Raw genomic sequence first — 22,278 nt, forward strand, 5'->3', positions numbered from 1 at the left:
AAATCTTGCAAGGATTTGTATAAAGAATGAGACACTGCGATGGAAGAGCGTTCTGGAGAACTTATTCTGGAGAACGGTAAGTAACCCTAACAGAGACCACATTTGTGATAATATCTCCATTTCTATGTGTTTTAGTGTTTTGGTTTGGTTGATAATTTGTTCGTGGAATTGGAATTGAAGGGTTTGGGTTTTTAGGGTTCTTATACGATGAGTAAAAGGAGGAAGATGGTTCTGATCCAAAAAAAAAAACACTGGGTTGTGCATATGATATGGTAGAACAAGCAAAAGTTAAAGGTAAAGATGATGATGAAGCTGACCACTTTGCTTTATGCTTTTTTGCCTTTGAGGTTATACATAAATTTCCATGGGTATAGAATATCAGATAAATGCAGATTTTTATTTGCCAAAGGTCATGTCTTTTATTTACCATACTATTCGGTCCATCGTGTTTAATTTTAAGGTTAAAGATAGGTAAAATTGCAAATTTGGTCCCCTAGTTTATCTCTAGTTTCGGATTTGGTCCCTTAGTAATTTAATTCACGAATTTGGTCATCCTATTTTGTAAAATCGTGCAATGTTGGTCCCCCATGCCACAATTAAACGTTGACCGTTAACAAGTGATGTTGACTGTCACGTGTCATGTTCTTATTTGATTATGATTGTCATGTGTCATGTTCTGATTGGATGTCAACTCCATGAAAGATGAAATGCATTGTTGTTTTCATTGACCAATCAGAACATGACACATGACAGTTATCATCTAATAAGAACGTGACACATGACAGTCAACATCACTTTGTTAATGGTCAACGTCCATTTGTGGTCTGGGGGACCAACATTGCACTATTTTATAAAATAGGAGGACTAAATTCGTGAATTAAATTATTGGGGGACCAAATCCAAAAATAAACATAAACTGGGGGAACAAAAATACAATTTTACCGCTAAAGATATGGCTTGTTGCTCATGTAAGTTCAATTGTTCAAAGGGAAGATTGAACCAGATAAGCTATATAAAAGATATGGCTTGTTACGCTTGTAGCTCATGAATGTTCAAGTGTTCAATTAATCTTATATTAGGTGTACAGTCCTTAAAAATTATGTTAAGAAGAATGGAATGAAATAAAATGAAATAGAAAAAAAATGTTCATTAGTTTATATGTTATGGTGAAAATGAACAAAATCTTATTGTTTGGGTTATAATCTTAATTTTAAAATTTAGTGTGTAAGTGCTAATATCTATTGGTGGGTTGTGTGCTTTTACTCTTTTCCTTTCAATTTTATTTGGTTAATCCCCTCTTATTGTCCAAATTAAAGGCTTGGTGGGCTTGTACTAATGGTAATGTAAATTTATTTGTAAATAGGAGTATTAGTTTGTTAGTTTATGTTATGGTATTGCTACAATGATTTTCTAAATCTCTCACATGGTTCTTTTCCTTTCAGACTTTAATCATTTCACCGGATTCAACCGCTTGCCATCACACTGTCTAGGTACCGCAACCGCAATGCATTTCAGAATTATTTCTTTTTTAAATTATTATTTTATGTTAGATTTGGCGGAGAAGATCGGCGGCGACATTGGCGATTTTTAAGAAGCGATGTTTGGCGATCGGAAGTTTTCATATCCAATAATATTCGATTTGTTTTTATTAAAATTAACGTTGTACATAGACATAAACAAATTAAATAGATAATAACTACCCCGGCAACGCCGGATTTGCACACCAGTACTTTTTCAAAGATCACATGCAGATCGATGAGGCCAATTTGTTAGATCATAATATAATATATAAAAAAATCAATTTGCATGTGAGAGAGAGAAAAGCTCGCTAGGTTCTATTTGCATGGAATAAAATTCATATATACAAGTCGAGGGATTCAGATTAAAACATTATATATATAAGTCAAGCTGATTGAGCTGTATCCTTAAATATTTTTATCACGTGTATCATACTCAACGTGTTATTTGCATTGTGTGTGAACATCCTTAGACATCGCTCTAATACATTATGTTCCTCACCGCCATGTGGTTCACTGTTGTGTGTATCGATTTCTCATTCCTATTTGGCCAAAATAAATTGAGCCAACTGAACATGTAATGGATTTAATAATTATGCAATGTTTTACTATGGCTTTACATCTTTCCGTGGCTTTTGTTTCTCGTCTTTTCTCTAGGGATGGATTCACATTAATTAACACTATAAGAACCAAAGTAAATAGTTATGGAAAATTAGCTTTGGCCTCCACACGGACATTAAGATGGTTTATTTTATCTTTTAGCATATTTTTTTAAGTGTTTTTCAATAGTTTGAGTCATGACGGACACTGTTAATTTTTGTTACAAATATTTTTTCACAGGACAAAACTTACATACATACTATAGCTATTTTGTGTATTATTATTCAATTAGAATTGGAGTTTCTTATTGATAATAAGCAAAAAAAAGATTTGTATTAAAGGATTATGAATATTAACGAGATAAAACTTTAATTATAATTGGACGACCTCACATATAGCAGCTACAAAACTATATGCAAGTTTTGTCTCTCATGAACTACTTGCTTTCCAAATTTCAAATAAAAAATTCTATTATTTAAAAAATTAGAGGAATTAAAAACAAACAATTTTTTTTAGAGTGAATAAAAATGAATTTTCAAATTTTAGAGGAAACACATTTTATCCAATTATTAATGTAAACATTTAAAACTTATATTTTTTTGAAAGAAAATCTGGCCAAAATAAATAGACAATCTTCATAAACAAGTATACATATATTAAATAGTCAATAAAAAAAAGGCTGCTAAAACATTAGAGACCCTTATGAAACACGTAGAAAGAGAGCGCAAAAAATACATGTATAGTAAAGTTCATGATGCCATAAGAAAAAAAAATGAAAAGTATTAGTAAAATATTTAAAATAAGAATTTTATTAATATCTTAAAAATATTGATAAAGAACTTAAAAGAAAAAAGTTTCTAATATATAAATCATAAAAGAACGAAAAATACAATTCTGTGCCTTACAATAAAAATAATTTTATTCTTAATTTTTTAATTAGTATCCACACTTATTATCATCAACCTTAAAATAGTAAAATGTATATCATTACTCAACATTCATTATATAAAGCAAACCGATGCTACTCATGGAAACAAAGCAAACTTGTTGAAATAAACAAATATCGATTGCAGCTATGGGTTCAATGAATAACCAAAATGCAATGGAGCTCTTTGAGGGTCAAGCTCTTTTGTACATGCAGCTACAAGGCCACCTAAGAACTACGTGTCTTAAGTGGGCTGTCCAACTTGGTATTCCAGACATAATACAGAACCATTCCAAACCCATTACTCTTTCTAACTTAGTCTCTACTCTCCAAATTCCACCATCTAAGGCTTGTTTTGTGCAGCGGTTCATGCGCTTTTTGGCACACAATGGAATATTTGATATCCATGAGAGACAAGAAGATCATGAACCAACATATGCTCTCACCTCTGCTTCAAAGCTTCTTGTCAGTGGCAGTGATCACTGTTTATCTCCAATGGTTCTGTTGAAAACTGATCAACTTCTGACGAGTACATTCCATCAGTTGGGGGAATGGACTCGTGGGGAGGACGCCACATTATATGAGACAGCCTTCGGAACAAACATTTGGGAATTTTTTGAGAAAACACCTGCATATTTTAGTCTCTTCAATGAGGCTATGGCAAGTGATTCCCGAATGGTAGACTTGGCACTCAAAAATTGCACTTCAGTTTTTGAGGGGCTCGATTCCATGGTGGATGTTGGTGGTGGAACTGGAACCACAGCCAGAATTATCTGTGACGCATTTCCTAAGTTGAAATGTGTTGTGTTCGACCTTCCTCACGTTGTAGCAAACTTGCTAGGAACCAATCATTTAAGTTTTATTGGTGGTGACATGTTCAACTCTATCCCTCAAGCTGATGCAGTGCTACTAAAGGTGCAAATATATCTTAATGTTCATTTGCTGATTTGATTTTGAAAAGAATATTGCAATCATAGAGACTTAATTCTTAGTTGTTTTTTTTTTCTTTTGTACTTTCGTTGCAGTGGATTTTACATAACTGGAATGATGAAAATTGCATAAAGATCCTGGAAAAGTGTAGAGATTCTATTTCAAGCAAAGGCAACAAAGGAAAAGTGATCATCATAGATGCAGTAATAAATGAAAAGCTAGACGACCCGGATGTGACTCAAGCAAAGCTTGGTTTGGATATAATTATGTCTGCTATGAATGGGAAAGAGCGAAGTGAAAAAGAATGGAAACAAGTGTTCATGGAAGCAGGATTCAAACACTACAAAATATTTCCCATCTTTGGTTTCAGATCTCTGATTGAGCTTTATGCTTAAATATGTTTATCATGTGTGTATCGTACTAAACGTGTTATATATATGTTTTTACATGCATCCTTAGACATTGTTGTAATGCATTTAATAGCTTGCATGTTGTGAGTTGGATAAAACTAAGATGGTATTGTCAACTTCTGGTGGAATTATATTATGTTCCTCACCTGTTAAACTTAAATATTTTGTGTATCGATTTCTCATTATTATTTGGTCAAAATAAATTGAATGAACATGTAATGGATTTAAAAGTATACAATGTTCTGGTTTGGTTTATTTTATTTTATTATTTTTCAAGTCTTTTCAATAATGTGAGTCACGGACACTAATTAACAATTTTCATTAAGCAAACTCTATTCCCATGAGAGAAGAGGTTGGTATATGATATTTTGAGGGGAATATATGTTGTTTTCTATAATAATTACCTATTTTCATTATCTTCTATTATATTTCGATTTTTCTTTTACTTTTTGAATTTTTTAATTAAATAAATTTGAAAATTTTCTATAATTACTGAATACCAATCAAATATGTTTATGTAAATAATATTCTTAGGCATAATATTTTCAGAAATATGATTCCGGAAAATACAAAATTATGTTGTGAAACAGAGACCTCCAAGAGTTATATATATGAAGATCCTTAGACATCGTTGTAATATGTATTTAACAGTTTGCGTGTTGTGAGCTGAATAAAGCTATATGATGGCATAACATTGGTCAACTTCTTCTGGAACTACATTATGTTCATCGCGCTGGGTGGTTAAATGTTTTGTGTAAGGATTAATTCTCATTCCTATTTGGCCAAAATAAATTGAATAAACATACAATGGATATACAATGCTTTAATATAGCTTTACATTTTTACCTGGCTTTTGTTTCTCGTATTTTCTAAAGATTTGGCTAACTTTTAAAAATAAATCTATGGTTAAAATTTTACTTTTTTACCTTATTAAATTAAATTTTTATTCTTGTAATAAACTGATTATTGTTGTAGATATTTATGAAATTTTCCAGCACATATGGGTTCCCGTGAATGACCGAAAAAAAAATCAAAGAATTAAACTAACTTTTATTTATATTAATTATTATAATATTTTCTTAAATTTTTAATTTAAAAAAACTCAGTATTTTCTACTTAAATATTTAATGATAAATATTATTTTACTATGTGTATAAATCTAGTCCACTATTTTTCCATAAATATTATTCATATTTATGATGTATATTTTACTTATTATTATTATCATTATTTTATTGAAGTAAATTAATTTAAATTTTAAATTTTTGGTATTATCCTTTTAATTAGATATTTTGTCCAGATTTTTAATTTATTTTATTTTTATCACTTAAGGGAAATTTTGGTCTTAATTTGACCAAGTTTTCAATTTAAATGTATGGTTAAAAATAATTTTCCTAAACTATTAAAAATAAAACTTAACTTGATAATTATCTAAAAAAGAATAGTAAAAATAGATAAAGGTAGCACTTACTTTAGCATAAATTTTGGTGCCTAAAGTGAAAGTTAATATATGTTTTCATTTACTAAATTTAAATTTTACTTCATTCGTACTAAAAATAAGTATCATATTAAAAAAATGGATCCCAATATAAGTGTTAGGTAGCTTTTCAATGTAATATTAATTATATTTTTATTCATAATATTTCTAATAATTATAACTTTAGTTTTTCAATATAATATTAATAATAAGATTAGTTTTATAAATTTTTTACTCTTTTTTATTTATTTATTAAGTTTTTTAAGTTTATGTAAAACAATATACAACGACACTTATTTTTAAGAAAAAAAATAATTAAAATTCTTGACATTACATCCAAAAGAGTTGGTCACCAAATTACAATAAATGCAGTAGAGTAAGCCAAGTATTCCTAAAAAATGTGGCTATCGAGATTATTAAATTTTATCTTAAAATAATTACTAATCAAATCAAATACTAATAAAAAGGTTGGTGTGGAATTTCAGCACTAGGGGAGTCTTACCTAAAAAAACTAACGGGTGATGCAAGTTTTTTTTTTAATATCAATCTTTATCTATCTTTGTGAATGTTTCTCCTAATAGTATTAATTATCTTGTAAGAGTAATTTGCTCATTTTTGTAATTATTTAACCCAGTACTCATTATTCTAATTGTATCTATCTGCTTTTGGAGAAAACTATTAGTGGTTCTAAAATAAGTACACAATAAATAAAGAAACATACAATAAAAAAATGTTTAATGACACTTTTTGCTTTTAACTTTTTATTCTTTGACAAATTATACCTTTAACAAATTAAAATTAATTTGATGTATTTTAAAAAATTTAAATTTTATATATAAAAATATGTTTTATTACTTAAGATCCTCTTAAAAATTAGTTTATAAGGGGTGACCTATCCAACTATATAAACAATTATTATTCCATGTTTATACATGTGGGACTCATAACCGTTGATACATGTGAAATTTGCACCAAATGCACTCCATTCAAGATGTAGTATCAGGAGGTGTCATTGTGTATGGCATATCTTGTATGACATATTTTATTGTTTTTAAAGCTTTGATAAGTCGTTGTCACTTTCAAGAGATGAACAGATGTCATCTAAGATGACGTATCTTGAGTAATTTTTTGAAAAATAAATGATTTGATTTGTCTCTAGATGATGCATGGACTCAAATTTCTCAAAATTTGTTTTTTTTTTTTTTTTTTACAATCATACTAAATTAGCACCCCAAAAAGAAAAGACAAAGAAAAAAAATAAATTAATCCAAGGGTTTTAAAACATTATATAAGCCAAACCGATCGATTGAAGTTCATTATGTCTTCCATGGATAACCAAAAAGCAATGGAACTCTTTGAGGGCCAATCTCTTTTGTACATGCAGCTATACGGGCACCTAAGACCTATGTGTCTTAAGTGGGCTGTTCAACTAGGTAAAAAAAAACTTCGTACCCCATTGCTCAGAGACTCTTCGCTATGCGAGGTATGGGAGAGGGATGTTGTACGCAGCCTTACCCGTGCATATGCAAAGAGACTGTTTCCGGATTCGAACCCATGACCAATAAGTCACTAAGGCACAACTTTACCGCTACACCAGGGCTCGCCCTCGGGCTGTTCAACTAGGTATTCCAGACATAATACAGAACCATGCCAAACCCATTACAGTTTCTGACTTGGTTTCTACTCTTCAAATTTCACCATCTAAGGCTGGTTTTGTGCAGCAGTTCATGCGCTTTTTGGCACACGATGGAATCTTTGATATCCGTGAGAGCCAAGATGATCATGAATTAGCATATGCTCTAACCCCTGCATCAAAGCTTCTAGTTAGTTGCAGTGACCACTGTTTATCTCCAATGGTTCGGATGAATACTGATCCACTTCTGATGACTACATACCATCACTTTGGGGAATGGATTCGTGGGGAAGACCCCACAGTACATGAGACAGCCTTCGGAACAAGCTTTTGGGGACTTCTTGAGAAAAACCCTACACAAATGAGTCTCTTCAATGAGGCTATGGCAAGTGATTCCCGAATGGTAGACTTGGCACTCAAAAATTGCACTTCAGTTTTTGAAGGGCTAGATTCCATGGTGGATGTTGGTGGTGGAACTGGAACCACAGCCAAAATTATCTGTGAGGCATTTCCGAAGTTGAAATGTGTTGTGCTTGACCTTCCTCATGTTGTAGAAAACTTGACAGGAACCAATAATTTGAGTTTTGTCGGTGGTGATATGTTCAACTCTTTCCCTCAAACTGATGCAGTTCTACTAAAGGTACAAATATATATTAATGTCCATTTGCTGATTTGATTTGGAAAATAATATTGCAATCGTAGAGACATTATTGTTAGTTTTTTTTTTTTTTTACTTTTTGATATTCTTGAATTGCAGTGGGTTTTACATAATTGGAATGACGAAAATTGCATAAAGATCCTGAAAAAGTGTAAAGATTCTATTTCAAGCAAAGGCAACAAAGGAAAAGTGATTATCATAGATATAATAATAAATGAGAAGCTAGATGATCCGGATATGACTCGAACAAAGCTTAGTTTGGATATAGTTATGTCGACTATGAATGGAAGAGAGCGAAGTGAAAAAGAATGGAAACAAATGTTCATTGAAGCGGGATTCAAACACTGCAAAATATTTCCCATCTTTGGTTTCAGATCTCTAATTGAGCTCTATCCTTAGACATATATCCTAGCTTGTTATGCATTTTATAGTTTGCGCATGTTGTGATGAGCTGAATAAAGCTATGATGGCATAGCATTGTCAACTTCTGGTGGAATTACAATATGTTCCTTACCACTAGCTATAGGTGGTTAAATGTTCAGTGTACGGATTTCTCATTCCTATTTGGCCAAAATAAATTGAATGAACATGTAATGGATTTAGTAAATATCCAAAGTTTTGGTATGGCTTTTATTTCTCGTGTTTTCTCTCGGGATGGATTTACAATATTAGTTAACATCATAAGAATGAGAGCAAATAGCAATGGAGTTTAGCTTTGGCCTCCATACTCGGACATTAAGATTAATTTGTTTTTAAGTCTTTTCAATAGCGTGAGTCATGAAAGTAAATAACAATGGATTTCTCATGGTCTTGTATTCTAATCTCTATTTAAGCTGATTTCAGAGAAGCATGAAGATTAATTACTATCAAATAAGGTTTAAAGGGTAACATATATGATCGATGATAAATGCAAAGGCATTGACAATTTTGCCAAGACTATGTGTCTCTAGTACAAGTATTGATCTGAAGGGACTGCTAAAGAACATGCAGCTTCAACCTCTCTGCCCATGAGTCAACAAAACCAATTAAAATACACTTCGGACTGTTTGTCATCAATGCAAAGTGTAGTATATATAATCACTTAAGAATATATCTTAACCTTTAATTAAACTCTTGTGCCAAAACTGCTGGGCGTATTTGGCTGTAGAAATTGCTTCACCAGTGAGTGATCTTTTAGAGGTGCGATAGCATGCAACTGGTTGATGTATGGATGTTAGACTAGTTGACGGGAATTACAAAATATAATTTTAAATATTTTTCATTATTAAAATTTTGTATATATTAAATTGCAAATACATTTATAAAAATGTATGTTTTTATATAAAATAATATTTTTATAAAATAATATCTTTTTAAAATACATTTTTGTATAAAAATAATATATTTTTAAAATATGTGTAAATATAATATATATATATATATATATATATATATTAACATTCATATTTTTTAAAATATCATTTTTGGTGAATTATTATGATAATTTGTCGTCTTTAATTAAGAAAAATGTTTGTGACACTCTTTTCAGTATTTTCTCTGTGAGTGACTGAAATTTATCACTAATGTTGGTGGATCCTTCATCCAAAATATGAGAAATAATCATTAAATGATAATTAAGATCTATTAAGATTAATAAATTTTAATCAATCATAAAAAAAATACATGTAACATTTTGTAAAGTTAAAGACTAAAGTGATATACTTCTAATAAAAATTGTGATTAATTGACACCTTAACTCGGTTACTAGCGGCAAGCTAGGTTATGTATCTTTTTTTGATAGGATAGATTTTGAGTTATACTAATTAACTAGGTTCTATAACTTAATATATTAATCATTGATATCGATTTTGAGCTTTAGAAAATACAATTACATTAAAACTCACTTGGAATAGATTTGTTATCATAGTGGTTGTAATCGGTTCTAACTGCTAGATTAATATTTAGTCAAATGTTTAAAGTAATGTGTTGTTTTATATATGCCTAAGAAAACTATCAGAAAATTTATAATAATTTATACACATTATTTAATTAATTGAGATAGACTTTCTTTATATTTAAAATAATGTTTAAATACTGAAATTTGTATGGGGAAAAATAAATTTCAAAAAAGAAAGATAAGCCTGAGACAACAAAAAATAGAGGAATATATTTTTAATTATAATAAAAAAAAAATTTAAAGGAGGTGGCAAACTCCCTAAAACCCGAAAACTAATATCTAACTACCCTATACCAGTATTAATTACAAGAATCGTACATAATCCCAATTAAGAGGCAAAGCGTCAAAACATAAAATAGGAAAATAAGTACTAATTTTAACCAATTATGACAGTTATAACTTATATGTACCACATCAGTTTTAATGCTATGACTTTGCATTGAACCAATATGAGAGAGATCGGCCATCAACCTCAACGTCAGTACGTAATTTATGACCATAGTGTGAGGATTAATTAAACGATTTATGTCCAAATATTTCCCATATATCTTTGGTTTTAGATCTGTGATCGAGGTCTATCCTTAAATGTTTTTATGATGTGTGTGTATTACACTTACGTCTTATATAAATTAACATCCTAAAACATCGTTGTAATGTACTCCATTTAATAGTTTGCGTTGTTGAATAAAGCTTTGATGGCATAGCATTGTCAACTCTTGGTGGTTGTTTTGTATACAGATTTCTCATTCCTATTTGGCCAAAATAATTGAATGGAAATGGACATCTGAAAAACGATGAGAGAAAAACGATGTTGTTCACGTACGTAAAGTGACTAAATGACTGCATGTTTTTTATTATAGTATACGTGAAATATTTATACACTTGAAGGAAAGAGAAAGCACCGTTAAACTAGTTGTTATACCAGAAAACTAATTGCTAACCATTTGTAACAGCTGAGCCTAACTAACTTAAGATACAGACTCACTAACTCGTGCTACTCACTCACTAATATTCGCTAAGAGCCCCCCTCAAGCTGGGAATGGATATTCATCATTCCTAGCTTGGAACAGAGACCTTGAAATAGAGATGACGAGAGTGGCTTCATGAGAATATCAGCTAACTGCATGTGCGAAGAAATGGGAAGCAGTTCGAGTAGTCCTTGATTGACCTTGTCGCGCACGATATGACAATCGATTTCGATGTGTTTAGTTCGTTCATGGAAGACGGGGTTAGAACCTATCTGAATAGTGGATTGGTTGTCGCAGTAAAGGGTTGCAGGCTGGATGAAGGATACCCGAAAATCGTGGAGAAGATACGTGAGCCATTGAAGTTCGCATGTGGTAGATGCTAAGGCTCGATATTTTGCCTCATAAGAGCTTCGAGAAACTGTGGGTTGTTTCTTTGAACGCCAGGGAATGAAGGAGGGACCGAAATATACCGAGAATCTTGTGATGGAACGTCGTGTATCGCGACAACCCGCCCAATCGGAGTCGCTGAAAGCCTTGAGCTGTAGGGTACCGTGAGCAACGAGGAATATGCCAGAACCAGGTGATCCCTTGAGGTATCGCAAGATACGAAAGGTTGCTTGTGAATGAGCAAAGGTTGGGTGAGCCATATATTGACTAAGTTGTTGAACATCATGTGTGATGTCGGGACGAGTATTGGTGAGGTAAATGAGTCGTCCAATCAAACGTTGATATGAGGAGGAAGAAGTCTCTGATAAAGGAGTGCCCATCGAAGCCGTTAATCGTGTGGAATAGTCCATAGGAGTGGAAGCTGGTCGAGAAGCAAGCATGCCTGAGTCAGATAATATGTCCAGAACGTACTTGTGTTGAGATAAATGGATACCCTGGCTAGTGCGAGCAACTTCAAGACCGAGAAAGAATTTCAACGTGCCAAGATCTTTGATGCTGAAAGCTTAATCAAGGAGCTTGGTGATATGCGCAATAGTGTCAAGATTGTTACCTGCTAAGATGATGTCATCAGCATAAACAAGAACAATAGTGATATCATTATTATGGAAGTGTAGAAAAAGGGAATGATCAGCTGAAGATTGTCGAAAGTCGTGAGAGATGAGGAAAGAAGAGAGCCGAGTGAACCATTGACGGCTAGCTTGTTTGAGTCCATATAATGAACGTTAAAGACGGCAACCAAGGTTAGAATCAGGCACAACAAGACCTGGGGGAAGAGTCATGTAGACCTCTTCATCAAGATCCCCATGAAGAAAGGCGTTGTTTACGTCGAGTTGCTTGAGGTGCCAATTGTGAAGAGCAACAAGAGCAAGAAGTAATCTTACAGTAGTGAGCTTAGCCACGGGAGAAAATGTATCGAGGAAGTCCAACCCTTCTAATTGTGTGTACCCTTTTGCTACGAGGCGTGCCTTGTATCGTTCAACAGTGCCGTCAGCTTTGTATTTGATCTTGTATACCCATCGACAACCAATAGCTATCTTATGTGGTGGTAGCGGTGTAAGAGTCCAGGTTTGGTTCTGTTGAAGAGCTTGTATTTCAGCCTGCATTGCCTTAATCCAACAATCAAATTTAGAAGCCTCAGCATAAGAGTTGGGTTCAGTGTTTACCGATATTGACATAACAAATTGTCGATGTGAGCGAGAAAGGCGGGAATAAGAGAGGACCGAGTGTAGAGGATACTGAACATTACTCGCAGTGATATCAGCTTGAGAAGTGAGTGCACGGTGGTAATCTTGGAGGTAGGTGGGTGCTTGTTTTGGTTTCGTGGAGCGTCGTAAAGGAGGGTAAGTGGTGTGAGGAGATGATGGATTGACACTGGGTGGGATGGGAGAGTCAAATTTATCGGGGTTACTTGAGAAAGGAATTGGTGATATAGAAGTATGAAGGGTGGGTAAAGTTTGGTTATCAGGAAAGAGGGGAAAATGGTCTTCATAGAAGACAATGTTACGAGATGTAGTGATGCTATGGGAATGAAGGTCATATACGAGATATCCTTTGGTGTGTGGTTTGAAACCAATGAAGATGCATGGGTGGGCACGAGGGTCAAGCTTTTGTCTGTGGGATTTGAGGGTACTCATGTAACACAGGCAACTAAAGACTCGAAGATTCGAGATATCACAAGGATGCGCATATAACTTCTCGTAAGGAGATTTGTTATTTAAGAAGGGAGTAGGAATGCAATTGATCAAGTATGCTGCATGAGGTAATGCAAAACACCAAAAATTAAGGGGAAGATTTGCTTGAAATAAGAGAGATCATGTAACATTCAAGAGATGTTGATGCTTACGTTCAACAATGCCATTTTGCTCGGGAGTCTCAACACAAGTGGTTTGATGGATGATTCCCTTTTGAGCATAAAAATCATTTATAAGAAATTCAGCACCATTATCACTACGTATAACTTTTATGTTTTTATTAAATTGTGTTTCAACATATGTAACAAAGTTAATAATGATCTTTCAAGCCTCAGCTTTTGTTTGCATTAAGTAAATCCATGTAAAACGAGAGTGATCGTTCACGATAGTTAAAAAATAGCGATGCCCATGCATAGTAACTTTTGAACATGGTCCCCATATGTCTACATGTATGAGATCAAAATTGTTTAATGCGTGTGAAGTGCTTGAAGAAAAGGATGATCGTTTATGCTTTGCATAGTGACATGTAGTACATACGAAATTCTTATTATTATGCAAAGAGGGATAATAGGATTGCATAACTTGCAGTCTTTCTAAAGAGGGATGACCTACACGAAAATGCCATAAGTCTATAGGAATGACATTACATTTTGGATGAACAATGGTGGAACATATGGTTCGTGAGTTGGGTAGTTTTAAGATGAACTGATAAAGGCCATGACTCACTTCAACTGTACCAATCTTCGCTTTGGTGTTGGTATCCTGCAAAACACAAGTATTAGAAGAAAAAATTAGTTCGTAATTGGTTGAAGACACGAGTTTGGATATGGAGATGAGGTTAAAGGTAAAGGATGGTATGTATAGAACATCATTCAAGATAATAGAAGGGGTAAGGTGTACTGTTCCTGAGTGGGTAGCGTGAACGTGGTGGCCGTTTGGTAGTTTAACCATGATGGGACTGACTTGGTGATATGAGTGAAAATTGGTCAAGGAAGAGGAGACATGGTCAGTGGCTCCTGAATCTAATATCCAGGAGATGGAATCTGCTGTTTCGAAAGAGAGAAGTGTACCTGGTAAGGTGTTATTGGAACATGAAGAGATGGAGGCAACCAGGGATTGGGTAGAGGCTGAGCTTCCTGAAGATGGCTGTTGTATTAAAGCGAGCAATGCTTGATACTGCTCTAGTGAAAAGCGAACCAAATCTTGAGACTCATGGCGCTGCATTTGGTCACTCGTGGCTTTTCCTTCTACCGCCACAATGTTATTTTCTATCACTTTGCCATTGCCAAACTTGTATCCCGGAGGAAATCCGTGCTTCTTATAACATACATCTATGGTATGTCCTACTTTCCCGCAATGAGTACAGGTTTTTCCGTTTCTTGTATTATAACTTTTGCTTCTTCCTTCATAGCTTGAAGGCACATCGTGTTTCTTGTAACAAACACTCTCGGTATGGCCAATTCGTCCGCAAAATTCGTAAACAATCTTGACAGCATTGATTGAAGCGTTTTCTTTTGATTCAAGGTTGAAGTTTGGGAGGGGATTAGTACTTGATAGCTGACGTTCTTGTTGAGCTACATAAGAGAAAATCTTTGATATTGTGAGCATGGGTTCCATGAGCAACACATGAGATCGTACGTTGCTGTATTGCTCGTTTAATCCTCGTAAAAATTGCATGGCTCAATCTTCTAACTTTCGTTGGGCAATGATAGTGAGGATTGAGCAGGTACATTTAATGGTGCAAGAACAAGTGGGATCGGGTTTGAAATTTTCAATTTCATCCCATATGATGCGGAGCTTTGTGAAATACTCTGTGACAGAGAGGGTACCTTGTTTCATTGATGAAGCTTCCTGTTGAAGATTAGAGATTCTCAAGAGATCTCCTTGTGCGTATCAGGATTTCAGATCATTCCATATTTCCTCAGCTTTGTTCATCAACAAAATGCTTTGCCTAATCGGAATTGATACTGAATGCATTATCCACGATACCACCATGTTGTTGCAGCGGCTCCATGCTCCATAGGTCCTATCGGTTTTCAGCGGTTCTGGTGCATTCCCATTTATAAATTCCACTTTATTTTTGGCACTCAGTGCTGTTACCATGGACCTGCTCCATGAATGATAGCTGCTCGAATCTAAAGTTGGCGAGACAAGGGCTACAGCTGGGTTTTCGCTTGGATGAAGGTAGAGATAGCTCTCTGTGTTTGGTGTTAATTCGTTCATGGTGAATGGTGCAAAGAAAAAGAGAAGGTGAAATGTGGATATGAGTGCGCAGCAAAACTCTTCATGAGAAGAGCTCTGATACCATATGAAATAATTTAATGGCCATAAAGAAGAGAGAGAAAACAATGTTGTTCACGTACGTAAAGTGACCAAATGACTGCATGCTTTTTATTATAGTCTACGTGAAATATTTATACACTTGAAGGAAAGAGAAAGCAGTGTTAAGCTAGTTGTTATACCAGAAAACTAATTGTTAACCGTTTGTAACAGCTAAGCCTAACTAACTCGTGCTACTCACTCACTAATATTCGCTAAGAGGACATGCAATGTATTTAATAAGCATACAATATTTTGGTATGGCTTTACAATTTGGTGGATTTTGTATTTTTTTTTAGTAAAAAAGGTGAAGAAAAGGCATTCTGGATTTGGGGTTTTGCACAAACAGGGCAACCTCTCTTTTTTTGCTGATTGGTTACTGTTTTTGTTTTGTGGCTTTACTCCTTTTGATATCATCTGATGTGGCTATTTTTCTTTATTATTATTTGGCTTTTATTTTTGTGTGCTTTTAGTCTCTATTTTTCTTAGGCTTGTATTGTGATATATTACAGTGACATGGTGTGAGGATGTGAGCTCATGGTTTTGATATTGCAGGCAGGTGGTGTTCGTGGCGTGGGTGAACAAAAAGGGAAGCTAATCATGATCCAAGACAAGAGGGAGGGTGAGTGAGTGAATGGGGAAGAGGATAAAATAAAATAAAATAAAGTAGGCATGAAAATAAAAATAAAATATTAGCGTCAACTCTTCTTAACTAAGGCATAGAGCATCGACTTGGCTGAAGTTAACTAGTGTCAACCTTTTTTTTTTTTGGCTAACACTGACTTAGAATCTGACGCTTGGCTACAATGAATTAGTCATTAGTGTTGACTTTTCGTGATGAGTGTAATTTTTTTTACCACTACTAATATGCATTTTTCTTGTACTGATAACAAGCATTGGTCAAATGTTCATAGACATTTTATAAAAGCCAATTTTGTATAACTTAATATAAGATGACATTATAAAAAAATATTTATATACTGGATAAAATATTCGATCAAGTCAAAAGAACGCTGGACACATCTAAATCGAATATATTCTTTAGGCGTAGGTTATATCTCGGGAACAACTATTCTGAACCCCTCTTTTCAGGATTCAACATCAAAATTCAACAGTTGACCGATAAATTAATTCTACGTCAAGAACCTTTTGACACGGCACCGACATCAATATAATTGTGAAACCGTATATCAAACTCCAAAATTTCATAAACTTTTACGCATTCATTTTCTTCTTACAAGCACGTACTTAAGTCGTCGGAGATAAAATATTACCGGAGTTTAGCTCGTTTCACTTGAATTGATGTTGAATACATACACAAAAGAATTGTCTTAAGAAATATTCTAACTTTTGATCTCTTACTTTTTTGTAGTATATCAATGGAAAATAAACCAATTAAAAAGTAATTAAGGACCATTTTTAAATCATAGATTAAAGCTGACATTCAAGACCTTGTTTCTTTTATTTTTCCTAATAAAAGATATATCCTGTGGTACCATTGTATACTTTACCATTAAATTAATTAAAATCTATGTCAAGCTCCAGTGAATTTCTTCTGCCAATTAATAAATGCCGTCGACCATTGAGTGTTATATATTAGTTTTTTTAGTCTTCATCTATGACTATTAATTATTTTTCTGTATATATATTTGCTGGCAAGCATTGACTTAGGCAGATGCTGGAATAATGTAGACCAATTCAACATATAAGCAGCATTGCAGTAAGTTCCTGTAAATGAAATTCCATCTATCCTTTTGTAATTCTTCAGTGCAAGTAACTAATTTTTATGTTAGATATCTGAACAAACTTTTCTATATATATATATATATATATATATATATATATCCTTAAAGCAGTGCAAAAAAAATTGATCCAATCCCCCCTATAATATATATGCAGAGCTTTTCTATAAGATGTAACTGAGGAATTTATCTAATAACTAATTTTTCATATGGGTCGTATGATATAAGACTTTCTAGTACTCCTCGAACACACATTTTATAGTACTCTCGTCATTCAGTGAAACCACCTCCACCAAGCAGAAGCTACTCATATTACGGGATGCAGACGTGAAGGGAAAACAAACATATATATGCCAATAATAAATCAAAGCGCAGCCCCAGTTACATAAGACAGAGAAAAACTAGCTAGACTCTTTTTGCATGCAATCAAATTCATTATAGTGTTACGGTAGTATCTTAATTAATTAAAATTCAGATATTAGAGTTATGCCATCGCTTTCTCCTTAGTCAAACAATTATTTTCTAGTGGTGGGGCAATTTTAGTTGACAATGTCAAAGGATTTAATTATTCAGCTTCACACGTCTGTGTAACGTGGCTGATTAATCAAAACATTATATAAGCCAAGCCGATGCTATGGAAACAAAGCAAACGAGTTTAAGCAAACATAACTTGCAGTAATGGCTTCAATGAATAACCAAAAAGAAATTGAGCTCTTTGAGGGCCAATCTCTTCTGTACATGCAGCTATATGGGCACCTAAGACCTATGTGTCTTAAGTGGGCTGTTCAACTAGGTATTCCAGACATAATACAGAACCATGCCAAACCCATTTCTCTTTCTGACTTGGTCTCTACTCTTCAAATTCCACCAGCTAACGCTGCTTTTGTGCAGCGGTTCATGCGCTTCTTGGCACACAATGGAATCTTTGAGATCCATGAGAGCCAAGAAGATCATGAACTAACATATGCTCTAACCCCTGCATCAAAGCTTCTTGTCAATAGTAGTGATCATTGTCTATCTCCAATGGTTCTAGCGTTTACCGATCCACTTCGGAACGTTAAATACCATCACTTGGGGGAATGGATTCGTGGGGAGGACCCCTCAGTATTTGAGACAGCCCACGGAACAAGCGCTTGGGGACTTCTTGAGAAAAATCCTGAATATTTTAGTCTCTTCAATGAGGCTATGGCAAGTGATTCCCGAATAGTAGACTTGGCACTCAAAAATTGCACTTCAGTTTTTGAGGGGCTAGATTCCATGGTGGATGTTGGTGGTGGAACTGGAACCACGGCCAGAATTATCTGTGACGCATTTCCTAAGTTGAAATGTGTTGTGCTTGACCTTCCTCATGTTGTAGAGAACTTGACAGGGACCAATAATTTGAGTTTTGTTGGTGGTGACATGTTCAACTCTATCCCTCAAGCTGATGCAGTGCTACTAAAGGTACAAATATATCTTAATGCCAATTTGCTGATTTGATTTTGAAAGAATATTGCCATCATACATAATTCTTAATTTTTTTTTTTTCTTTTTTACTTTCTTTGCAGTGGGTTTTACATAATTGGACCGACGAAAATTGCATAAAGATCCTGCAAAAGTGTAGAGATTCTATTTCAAGCAAAGGCAACAGTGGAAAAGTGATTATCATAGATGCCGTAATAAATGAGAAGCTAGATGACCCGGATATGACACAAACAAAGCTTAGTTTGGACATTATTATGTTGACGATGAATGGAAGAGAGAGAACGGAAAAAGAATGGAAACAACTCTTCATCGAAGCAGGATTCAAACACTACAAAATATTTCCCATCTTTGGTTTTAGATCTCTGATTGAGGTCTATCCTTGAACATTTTTATGATGTGTATGTCACACTTAACGTTTATATTTATGAACATCCTCAGACATCGTTGTAATTGTATTTAGTGGTTTGCGTGTTGTTTGCTGAATAAAGCTATGATGACATAGCATTATCAACTTCTGGTGGAATTACATTATGTTCCTCCCCGCTATGTTGTTAAATGTTCTGTGTACGGATTTCTCATTCCTATTTGGCCAAAATAAATTGAATAAACATGTAATGGATGCAATCAATATACAATGTTTTGGTATGGCTTTACGTCTTTACCTGGCTTTTGTTTCTCTTGTTCGCTTCTGATCTCTATTTCATTGGCCTGGTCTAGTATTGTGATATTACAAAGACATGGTGTGAGCATTTAAACTGATTTCAGAGGCATGAAGATTACTATCAAATAAGGCTGAAAGCGTAACATGATAAGATAAATTCATAAGCATGTTAACAATTTTGCCAAGACTAGTGCCTCTAGTTCAAGTTATTTGACTGCCTAAGAACTGTTTCTTAATTGGACTGTCCAACTTGGTATTCCAGACATAATACAGAACCATGCCAAACCCATTACTCTTTCTAACTTAGTCTCTACTCTCCAAATTCCACCATCTAAGGCTTGTTTTGTGCAGCGGTTCATGCGCTTTTTGGCACACAATGGAATATTTGATATCCATGAGAGACAAGAAGATCATGAACCAACATATGCTCTCACCTCTGCTTCAAAGCTTCTTGTCAGTGGCAGTGATCACTGTTTATCTCCAATGGTTCTGTTGAATACTGATCAACTTCTGACGAGTACATACCATCAGTTGGGGGAGTGGATTCGAGGGGAGGACCTTTCAGTATTTGAGACAGCCTACGGAACAAGCGGTTGGAGATTTTTTTTTGAGAAAAACCCTGAATATTTTAGGCTTTTCAATGAGGCTATGGCAAGTGATTCCCGAATAGTAGACTTGGCACTCAAAAATTGCACTTCAGTTTTTGAGGGGCTAGATCCCATCGTGGATGTTGGTGGTGGAACTGGAACCACGGCCAGAATTATCTGTGACGCATTTCCTAAGTTGAAAAATGATTGTGTGATGCAGATCTACTAAGTGTCCATTTGCTGATTTGTTTTGGAAAAGAATATTGCTATAATAGAGACATAATTCTTAATTGTTTTTCCAGTTTTACTTTCTTTCCAGTGGATTTTACACGACTGGAATGAGGAAAATTGCATAAAGATCCTGGAAAAGTGTAAATATTCTATTTCAAGCAAAGGCAACAGAGGGAAAGTGATTATCATAGATACAATAATAAATGAGAAGCTAGATGACCCGGATATGACTCTAACAAAGCTTAGTTTGGATATAGCTATGTGGACCATCTTTAATGGAAAAGAGCGAACTGAAGAAGAATGGAAACAAGTCTTCACTGAAGCAGGATTCAAACACTACAAAATACTTCCCATCTTTGGTTTTAGATCTCTGATTTAGCTCTATCCTTAATGCATTTTTATGATGTCTGTATCACACTCAACGTGTGTTATATACATGAACATCCTTAGACATCGTTGTTATGTATTTAACAGTTTGCTTGTCGTGAATTGAATAAAGCTAAGATGCCATATTGGAGGGGTTGTTTGTGGGTCTACACAGTTACATGATTCTAGCTCTTCTTTTTTATTATCTCAGGTGGCTAATTTTTTTTCATTTGGCTTTTATTTTTGTGTGCCTTCTAATATCTATTTCTTTTGCCAGGTCTTGTATTGTGATATTGCAGAGACATGGTGTGAGGATGTGAGCTCAGGGTTTTGGCCTTTAGCTCCATAAGAAAATAAAACTACAAGACATCATATAGAATATAGAACAAGAAAACTCCTCATTCATTAGGATATAGGAAAGCCTGTACATTACTGGACACACACACACTCATCACCAGCAAAGATCAATAAGTAACCCCTTCCACCAGAAATGTCTTGGTGGAACGCTTTTATTCACAAATTAAACATACTCACAGATCATTTGGTGATAGTACTCAGAAGGACTAACATAACATGATCATTTTAACAGCAATTCAAAGCTCCTGCTTGGCCCCATCATTGTTGAGATTACCTTGTTGGTGATCCTCCCCAGCAATGCTGACCACCCTGGGACCTTTGATCTTACCAGGTGACAACTTGTCAAGTGTCAAAGTGAGCACCCCATTCTCCAGCTTGGCCTTGACAGAATCCAAGTCTACATTTTGTGGCAACCTGAACTGCCTCCAGAACTTGCCATAGGATCTCTCCACTCTGTGCCAGTGATCCCCCTTCTTCTCCTCCTCCTTCTTCCTTTCACCACTCACTCTCAGCACCCTATTCTCTTCCACCTCTACCTTTATCTCTTCTCTCTTCAGCCCCGGCACGTCCAGCATTATAACATGCCCCTCTGGGGTCTCCTTCCAGTCCACTCTAGCAGGTGACATGGCCATGGATGCTTCATCTTTGTCAACCCCAAACGGAATATGTTCCAGCACGCGAAACGGGTCTGGGAAGCGATCGGACCAGAGATCAGCCAAGAGAGTGATGGGAGGATCCATGAATGGGAGCAGAGACCCGTTTGCTTTGGCAACACAAAGCAACAGAAAGAACAAGTTGAGTTGTTGTAGCCTCATTTCTAGTACTAAGGGAAGATGTGGCAGACAATGATGGATAGTAGAATAGACTTGGTTGGACTATGGTACTGAAATTTTGTGTCTTCAAGCAAGCGATGACGCCATAAATGCAAGTCTGTCATATATAAAGCATGTTGAGAGACAAATGTGGCCAAAAGTTTGCCTGGTTCTTGAAGAATCCATGCCATATGGATGCTACAGAATGAAATGAATGTGTTTTCAGTGTAGAGAGATGAAGAAAGTTCTACGTTAATTTGGAATATGATTTGGGAACCGTAAAGAGGGTGCAAGAGTTTCCAACATGTTCCAGAGGCTTCATGTGTTAATTTTGTTATCATAAGAAGAATCCTCCAGTATATTTTCTAACACACTCCACCTTGTATCACAGACTCTCCTTTTATTCGGATGAAATTTTTTGAAAATCACAAAATCAAAGAGGATTCATTAAATGAGATATGTAATCACACAAATTTATATTTTTTTTTATAAATTTTAACCAATAAAAAAATATATTTAAAAGAATATATAACATTTTTCACATAAT

At 34.6% G+C, this 22,278-nt stretch overlaps 5 protein-coding genes across 5 annotated transcripts; 4 read left to right on the plus strand and 1 right to left on the minus strand.

Annotated features, from left to right (window-relative positions):
- Window positions 1-3,152: 3,152 nt before the first annotated feature.
- Window positions 3,153-4,617, plus strand: LOC114402878 (isoflavone-7-O-methyltransferase 6-like). Its single transcript, XM_028365561.1, has 2 exons — window positions 3,153-3,957; window positions 4,068-4,617. The coding sequence occupies exons 1-2, from the start codon at window positions 3,193-3,195 to the stop codon at window positions 4,365-4,367; spliced, it is 1,065 nt and encodes a 354-aa protein (XP_028221362.1). The 5' UTR covers window positions 3,153-3,192; the 3' UTR covers window positions 4,368-4,617.
- A 2,535-nt stretch (window positions 4,618-7,152) lies between these two features.
- Window positions 7,153-8,783, plus strand: LOC114402638 (isoflavone-7-O-methyltransferase 6-like). The gene is made up of 3 exons (XM_028365286.1): window positions 7,153-7,292; window positions 7,483-8,132; window positions 8,250-8,783. The coding sequence occupies exons 1-3, from the start codon at window positions 7,178-7,180 to the stop codon at window positions 8,547-8,549; spliced, it is 1,065 nt and encodes a 354-aa protein (XP_028221087.1). The 5' UTR covers window positions 7,153-7,177; the 3' UTR covers window positions 8,550-8,783.
- Window positions 8,784-17,878: 9,095 nt separating this feature from the next.
- On the plus strand, window positions 17,879-19,370 carry LOC114402360 (isoflavone-7-O-methyltransferase 6-like). The gene is made up of 2 exons (XM_028364896.1): window positions 17,879-18,696; window positions 18,801-19,370. The coding sequence occupies exons 1-2, from the start codon at window positions 17,932-17,934 to the stop codon at window positions 19,098-19,100; spliced, it is 1,065 nt and encodes a 354-aa protein (XP_028220697.1). The 5' UTR covers window positions 17,879-17,931; the 3' UTR covers window positions 19,101-19,370.
- Window positions 19,371-19,489: 119 nt separating this feature from the next.
- On the plus strand, window positions 19,490-20,729 carry LOC114402362 (isoflavone-7-O-methyltransferase 6-like). Its single transcript, XM_028364898.1, has one exon. The coding sequence runs from the start codon at window positions 19,736-19,738 to the stop codon at window positions 20,192-20,194; it is 459 nt and encodes a 152-aa protein (XP_028220699.1). The 5' UTR covers window positions 19,490-19,735; the 3' UTR covers window positions 20,195-20,729.
- Window positions 20,730-20,938: 209 nt separating this feature from the next.
- Window positions 20,939-22,152, minus strand: LOC114402361 (22.0 kDa class IV heat shock protein). The gene has a single exon (XM_028364897.1). The coding sequence runs from the start codon at window positions 21,732-21,734 to the stop codon at window positions 21,156-21,158; it is 579 nt and encodes a 192-aa protein (XP_028220698.1). The 5' UTR covers window positions 21,735-22,152; the 3' UTR covers window positions 20,939-21,155.
- Window positions 22,153-22,278: the final 126 nt, after the last annotated feature.

The sequence above is a fragment of the Glycine soja genome, chromosome 20 (genome assembly GCF_004193775.1).
Source record: "Glycine soja cultivar W05 chromosome 20, ASM419377v2, whole genome shotgun sequence".
NCBI lineage: Eukaryota > Viridiplantae > Streptophyta > Magnoliopsida > Fabales > Fabaceae > Glycine > Glycine soja.